This window comes from Cebus imitator, unplaced genomic scaffold (genome assembly GCF_001604975.1).
Source record: "Cebus imitator isolate Cc_AM_T3 unplaced genomic scaffold, Cebus_imitator-1.0 Scaffold96, whole genome shotgun sequence".
NCBI lineage: Eukaryota > Metazoa > Chordata > Mammalia > Primates > Cebidae > Cebus > Cebus imitator.
The window spans coordinates 2,795,309-2,803,261 of record NW_016107411.1 but is presented as its reverse complement, the minus strand read 5'-3'; the positions used below and the strand labels follow the sequence as shown (position 1 = coordinate 2,803,261).

The 7,953-nt window shown below is 40.6% G+C and overlaps 1 protein-coding gene and 1 non-coding gene across 2 annotated transcripts in view; both read left to right on the top strand.

Moving 5' to 3' along the window:
- The window catches only part of PRIM1 (DNA primase subunit 1), a 24,260-nt gene that overhangs the window by 10,116 nt on the left and 6,191 nt on the right, over positions 1-7,953 (top strand). Inside the window, exons 4-8 of the mRNA XM_037741256.1 lie at positions 1,471-1,607; positions 3,538-3,596; positions 4,525-4,634; positions 5,927-6,018; positions 6,184-6,325. Coding sequence (XP_037597184.1) covers positions 1,471-1,607; positions 3,538-3,596; positions 4,525-4,634; positions 5,927-6,018; positions 6,184-6,325 — 540 coding nt within the window. The remainder of the gene's footprint in view (positions 1-1,470; positions 1,608-3,537; positions 3,597-4,524; positions 4,635-5,926; positions 6,019-6,183; positions 6,326-7,953) is intronic.
- LOC119472360 lies at positions 5,676-5,814 on the top strand. The gene has a single exon (XR_005201505.1). It is a non-coding gene; the product is annotated as a U4 spliceosomal RNA (small nuclear RNA).

Below are 7,953 nucleotides of genomic sequence, written 5' to 3'. Positions count from 1 at the left end.
GGAGTCTCACCCTGTTGCCCAGGCTGGTGTGCAGTGGTGCAATCTTGGCTCACTGCAACCTCCACCTACTGGATTCAAGCAATTCTCCTGCTTCAGCCTCCTAAGTGTTTGGTATTATAAGTGTACACCACCACGCCTGGCTAATTTTTGTATTTTTAGTAGAGACAGAGTTTCACCATGTTGGTCAGGCTGGTCTCAAACTCCTGACCTCTTGATCCAAACACTTCAGCCTCCCAAAGTGCTGGGATTACAGGCATGAGCTACCCATGCCTGGCCAAATCTCATAAATTTCTAATATATCTCCTTTAAACATGTGAAAGGAAAATGAAAGACAAGAATAACGTACTAGTGGAATTTTAAAATAACTATTTAACAAACCAGTGTATCTCCTTTTTTTCCATTTCAGTCAATTGAGTGGTTAATACCTATGTTACGTACTATCATAGATGAGGGGAATGTAAAACATAGCAATACATACCTCAAATAGGTTATGTAGTCTAAGAAGATGACCATTAAGAAAAGCAAAGATTACATTTGTGTTAAGTAATACACAGGGTGCTCTAGGGATCTTGAACAGCAGGAGTATATACTGGAATGGGAAAAGATTGGATCAGAAGAGGCTTGTCAGGCTGGGCACTATGGCTCACACCTATAATCCCAGCACTTTGGGAGGCTGAGGCAGGTGGATCACCTGAGGTCAGGAGTTCAAGACCAGCCTGACCAACATGGAGAAACCCCATCTCTACTAAAAATACAGAAATTAGCCAGGCGTGTTGGCACATGCCTGTAATCCCAGCTACTTGGGAGGCTGAGGTGGGAGAATTGCTTGAACCTAGGAGGCGGAGGTTGCAGTGAGCTGAGATCACACCATTGCACTCCAGCCTGGGCAACGAAAGTGAAACTCTGTCTCAAAAAAAAAAAGAGAAAAGGCTTGTCAACAGAGGTGGTAATGGTGATGATGATGGTAGTTAACTCTTCATAGGGGTCTTATTATGTGCCAGGTGCTGTTCTAAGCACTGTAAATATGTTAGCTCTTTTAATATTCCTAGACCAAGTCTTTACGGATAAATGGCAATTGGTCAGGGAAAGTTGAAAGCGCTGGGGCATAAAGAAATTCCTGGCAGAGGCTGGGCACAGAGGCTCATGCCTGTAATCCCAGTACTTTGGGAGGCCAAGGTGGGTGGATCAATTAAGCCCAGGAATTTGAGACCAGCCTGGGCAACATGGCAAAACTCCCATCTCTACCAAAAATTTAAAAATTAGCCAGTCTCATAACCCAATCTCAAAATAAATAAATAATTGGTTTAAAAATAATTTTTTTTTAATAAAAAGAATTTCCCAGCAGAGAGGCCAGGATGGGTAAAGAAATGAAGCAAGAACATGGGGACCACAGGAAACAAATAATTTAATATATAATAGTTAAGGAGTTTATAGATTTGTTTTAAAACCTATTATTTCTCTCCTCTTCAGAGGACTTTGGATTTAAGCATCGTCTCTGGGTATATTCTGGAAGGAGAGGTGTTCATTGTTGGGTCTGTGATGAATCAGTTAGAAAATTGTCTTCTGCAGTACGTTCTGGGATAGTTGAGTATTTGAGCCTTGTAAAGGTAAGGTCCTCTGAATTCTAATTTGCACTGCTTTATTTTCAATAAACAATGATATGTTTATTGTCAAAGAAAATAAAACTACCTTTAGTGGCATTCACATTGTAGAGTAAATGAAGTTACCGATAGATCATTTAAAGTCATAGTAGCTACATGTTTTTTTTTGTTGTTTTGTTTTTGTTTTTGTTTTAATGGAGTCTCACTCTGTGGCCTAGGCTGTAGTGCAGTGGCATGATCTAAGACACTGCAATCTCCGCCTCCCAGGTTCAAGCAGTTCCCCTGCCTCAGCCTCCCAAGTAGCTGAACTACAGGCATATGCCACCACGCCTGGCTAATTTTTTGTATTTTAGTAGAGACAGGGTTTCACCACGTTGACCAGGATGGTCTCAATCTCCGGACCTCATGATCCGCCCACCTCGGCCTCCCAAAGTGCTAGGATTACAGGCGTGAGCCACAGTGCCCAGCCATAGCAGCTACATGTTTTAAGATATTTCATTTTGCTATAAATCTTCCTTTGTGACATACGTAAAATGATAAAATAGATTTATTACATATAAAATAATAGAACATATTAAAGTTTGGTTCTGGTTTGGGTGTTTTGGTTTGTTTTGTTTTGCTTTGCTTTGCTTTGAGACATGGTCTCACCCTGTCACCCAGGCTAGAATATACTGGTGTGACCACGGCTCCCTGCAGCCTTGACCTCCTGGGCTCAAGCGATCCTTCCCCCTCAGCCTCCTGAGTAGCTGGGACTACAGGCATGCACCACCATGCCCAGCTAATTTTTAAATTTTTTGCAGAAACAAGGTCTCACTTTATTGCCCAAACTGTTCTCAAACTCCTAAACTCAAACTATCCTTCCACCTCGGCCTCCCAAAGTGCTGAGATTACAGGTGTGAGCCACTGCACCTGGCCTAAGAATTTTTTTTTGTTTTTGAGACAGTCTCGCTCTGTTGCCCAGGCTGGAGTGCAGTGGCGTAATCTTGGCTCACTGCAACCTGCACCTTCCAGGTTCAAGCAGTTCTCCCGTCTCAGCCTCCCAAGTAGCTGGGATTACAGGCACCTGCCACCATGGCTGGCTAATTTTTGTATTTTTAGTGGAGACAGGGTTTCATCATATTGGTCAGGCTGGTCTCGAACTCCTGACTCAGGTGATCTGCCCACCTTGGCCTCTCAAAGTGCTGGGATTACAGCATGAGCCACCATGCCCAGCCCTATAAATTTTTAAATTACAATTATGAATCACTTAACAAGGATACATCCTGAGAAATGCATGACTGTGCAAAAGTCTTGGAGTATAATTAAACAGACCCAGATGGTATAGCCTACTATACATCTAGATTATATGGTATAACCTATTGTTCCTAGGCTATAAACCTGTACAACATGTTATTGTACTAAATACTGTAGGCAGTTGTAACACAATGGTAAGTATTGATATATTGATGTAGCTAAACATACCTAAACATAGAAAAGTCACAGTAAAAATACAGTATTACAATCTTATGGGATCACCATCTTTTTTTTTTTTTTTTTTTAGATGGAGTGTTGCTCTTGTTGCCCAGGCTGGAGTGCAGTGACACGATTTTGGCTCACTGCAACCTCCACCTCCTAGGTTCAAGTGATTCTTCTGCTTCAGCCTCCTGAGTAGCTGGGATTACAGGCATGCACCATCAAGCCCGGCTAATTTTTTGTATTTTTACTAGAGATGGGGTTTTGCCATGTTGGCCAGGCTGGTCACAAACTCCTGACCTCAGGTAATCCACCCACCTCAGCCTCCCAAAGTACTTGGATTGTAGGCGTGAGCCACCACTCCTGGTAGGACCCACCATCTTATATACTGTCCATCATTAACTAAAACGTCATTATGCTGCACATGATTGTATTTCTTTTATATTGTATATATGAAGTTCTTTTTTGATGATTTATTTTTCAGGGTGGTCAAGACGTTAAAAAGAAAGTTCACCTAAGTGAAAAAATTCACCCTTTTATCAGGTCTGTTGGAAAAGTCTCCATGCACTTCAAGGTGTCTGATTTACCAGCATGTGCCTTTAGAGTTACCTTGCTATCAATTTTCACTGCTGGGTAGCATTTTATAATAATAATAGCTATAGTTAATTCAGTGCCTATTTTATGCTGCAGTATTCGTAATAGGTGCTTTATAGATGTTCTCATTGCTCTTCACAACCACCCCACAAGAGACTTGATGGTATCTCCATTTATAGATAAGGAAAGTGAGTTTTAGATTGTATAATGAGCTTGGCATCACACAACAAGTTAGTTGTTAAATTTAGGATTCATGCCCTGGTCTGCGTGACTCCAAAGCCCATGCTTTTTCCACTGAATTCACTACTTCTCTGGGATAGTGGGAAAGCATTAGGAGTAAAAATTCCTATTCTGCCACTTACTATGATCTTGATAAAATATTGCTGCCTCCATTTCCTTATCTCTATGATGGGGAGAAGAACATCTACCTGTCTCACAGAGTTGTGGCAATGATTTAAGTGAAAGAGTAAATGTTAAGCATATTTGTAAATTGCAAACATTATATGATTGTTGAGATGTTAATACAAGCAATTCACAGTGGAAATTGTGAATTTCTGCATCCCCCATTCTACTACTGATGTATTATGGTGTCCTAGGCTGGTTGCTTTCTACCTTTATTGCGTCTATTAACCTTCTAAGTTGTGAGGTTTAAAAAGTAAACATTTCTTGTAAACCTATTCTGTGCCAGGTTATTTTCCCTTAAAGTGTCTCATTTAATTATCATAACCCTACAAAGGATAATATTCCCATTTTACCTAATTAAGTTCTAAAAATGTCATGAAAATAAGCAGTAGTCTTCCCCACAATGGCCGCAATACCTATGTGGCATATGTATTGCTAATAGTGTTGGGACTCTGTGTTATTGTTGTTCCTACAGAAAATCTATAAACATAATAAATAAATACTTTGAAGAATATGCCTTGGTTAATCAAGATATTCTCGAAAATAAAGAAAGCTGGGATAAGATTTTAGCCCTTGTTCCTGAAAATATCCTTTCCTGTGATCATTTCTGTGTTAACTAGTTGTTTTGATCTGTGATATTATAAATGTGTAGATATATCTGCTTGTAGGTTCTCATATACTTACAAGTATAATCTTTTTTATACAAAATATCTCCTGTATTTCTAGAGTTCAGTATCTCTGGTCTGGCACACAATAAAAAAAAAAAAAATGAGGCCATGTTGCAAATCATTTTTCTCATTTTGGAAGTTGGTCCTGGAATTAATGGCTAAAGAATGGTGAATCATATAGTCAAAATACATGCAGACCATGGAAAACTTTACATTATACCTTTTGGTTATTTTGGCATCCTTTCTGTTTGTTATCACAATATTTCTGCAGGGGAAGATTTCAGGATACAACTGGTGTTGGTTTGTTTGGTTGTTTTGTTTTGTTTTTGAGACAGAGTCTCACTCTGTCACCCATGCTGGAGTGCAGTGGTGCAATCTTGCTTACTGCAACTTCCGCCGCCCAGGTTCAAGCAATTCTCCTGCCTTAGCCTCCTGAGTAGCTGAGACTACAGGCACGCACCACCACATCCAGCTAATTTTTTGTATTCTTTTTAGTAGAGATGGGGGTCTCACCATGTTGGCCAAGCTGGTGTCAAACTCCTGACCTCAAATGACCCACCCACCTTGACCTCCCAAAGTGCTAGGAATACAGGCATGAGCCACCGTGCCCAGCTGGATACAACTGTTGAGTTTTAACATTTGTGGGGTTGTTTTTTGAGACGGAGTTTCACCCTATCACCCAGGCTGTAGTGCAATTGCACAATCTTGGCTCACTACAACCTATACCTTCCGGGTTCAAGCATTTCACCTGCCTCTGCCTCCCAAGTAGCTGGAATTACAGATATGTGTCACCATCCCCAGCTGATTTTTGTATTTTTAGTAGAGATGGGGTTTTACCATGTTGGCCAGGCTGGTCTTGAACTCTTGACCTCAGGTGATCCAACACGCCCGGCCAACATTTATGTTTTAAGAAACGTTAATAATTACTGTCTAAATATTTATAAGATACCCTTGTGGTAGCTTTGCACAGTGGCAGTATCGTAGCCAGTGAGGTTTATCCGAGGCGTGATTATCGCTAATTGAAAAATTTTCCCAATACACCACCAGGAGACTTGAAATATAGTCACCATTAGCAATTTTTGACAGTCTCTACAGACACTGAAAAAAAAAAAAAAAAAAAAAAGGACACACCCTTGTGGTAATACATATTGAAAATTAACTTGTTCATTGATGTCCCCTAAATGAGTCTGTTCCTTAATGATGCATCACCAATTCATGATGAACTTCAACAAAACTTCCAAAAGTCTCACAGTTCACTTCAGCGTTGGGAGCACTTAAAGAAAGCAGCCAGCAAATGTCAGGTATATTCCATTGAAATCTATATTATAAATATAATAATACAATTCTTAATTAAATTGTTTTGCTTAGTCAGTTAAAGATGGTTGAAGATCATTTTTTTAACTTTCTATAAAGAAATCCTCAACAGTTCCTACTGATCCTCATGCTGGCCTTGTATCTGCTTTTAGAATAACATCAAAAATGACAAATGTGGACCCTGGCTGGAGTGGGAGATTATGCTCCAGTACTGTTTTCCGCGGCTGGATATCAATGTCAGCAAAGGAATCAATCATCTACTGAAGAGTCCTTTTAGTGTGCATCCTAAAACAGGTACTACATGAAGAAACTAAGGAAAACTAAAAGAAAAATGAGTTGCTGTTGGCTTTAGTAAGCATGGCTTTAGGTCTGAATATATATAATGTCCTATGGTTTTTAAAGGTAAAAGAATTGCTCTGTCACCTAATACCTAAATTAGTGTTTTGTTGTGGTGGTGGTGGTGGTGTTTTTGAGACAGTTTCACTCTTGTTGCCCAGGCTGGAGTGCAGTGGCGCAATCTCGACTCACTGCAACCTCCACCTCTCAGGTTCAAGCAATTCTCCTCCCTCAGCCTCTTGAGTAGCTGGGATTACAGGCATGTACCACCACGCCCAGCTAATTTTTTGTATTTTTTTTAGTAGAGATGGGGTTTCACCATGTTGGCCAGGCTGATTTTGAACTACTGACCTCAGATGATCTGCCTGCCTCAGCCTCCCAAAGTGCTGGGATTACAGGTGTGAGCCACCATGCCCAGCCCAATTAGTTTTTTATATTGTCAGTTAAGTAGCTACCAGATGAATTTCTACTATGTAACTGTTGTTCCATTGGGTTTCTGAGGTTCTGTGTTAGATTTGGAGAGGACAGTCAAAATCTTAGAAAAACAGCTCTCATTGTACAGATGAGAAAACGGTGGCCCAAGATGTAACTTATTCAAGGTCATAAAAAGAAAATTGTGTATGGCTGTATGTGGTGGCTTTCTCCTATAATCTCAGGACTTTGGGAGGGCAAAGTGGGTAGATCACTTGACCCCAAGATTCTGACACCAGCCTAGGCAACAGGTCTAAACCCGTCCTCTACAAAAAATACAAAAATTAGCCAGATGGTGGTGCATGCCTGTAGTTCCAGCTGCTCAAGAGGCTGAGGCAGGAGGATCACTTGAGGCTGGGTGGTCAAGGATGCAGTGAGTTGTGATGGTGCCACTTGCACTCCAGCCTGGGCAACAGAATGAGACCCTGTCTCATAAGAAAGGAGAGGAAAAGGGAGGGGAGGGGAGGGGAGGAGGAGGGAAAGGAAAAAAAAAAGGAAGGTTTTTGGTTTTTTGTTTTTTTCCAGACAAGGTCTCACTCTGTCACCCAGGCCGAAGTGCAGTGGTGGAATCTTGGCTCACTGCAGGCTCAATCTCCCAATTTCAAGCAATCCTCCTGCCCCCACTCTCCTGAGTAGCTGGGACTACAGGCATGTGCTACCATACCCAGCTAATATTTAGTATTTTTTGTAGTCATGGTTTTGCTGTGTTGCCCAGGTTGGTATCAAACTCCTGAGCTCAAGCAATTCACTGGCCCCAGTCTCCCAAAGTGCTGGGATTACAGATGTGAGTCACTGTACCCACCTCATTGTCATTTTTGAGATGTGTTGAAGTCCATATGGTATCCAAGGAGGGTATTATAAAAGAGCAATTTCTATTTCATTTCCAAAATGCTTTCTAAAGGCTTCTGGCATGTGGCTATCTGTATTGATCTCAATAAATAAACCAAGCCAGTGTAAATATAATATTTCCATATATTTTGCCTTTTTTTGATGACTCACTAAATCTGAGATTGTCCTGAACTTAAAAATGAAATATTTAAATATACTTTATTTCTAAATATATAAATAAAAGTAGGGATAAGAACAACTGGGAAACAGCTCAACAGTCTTCACAT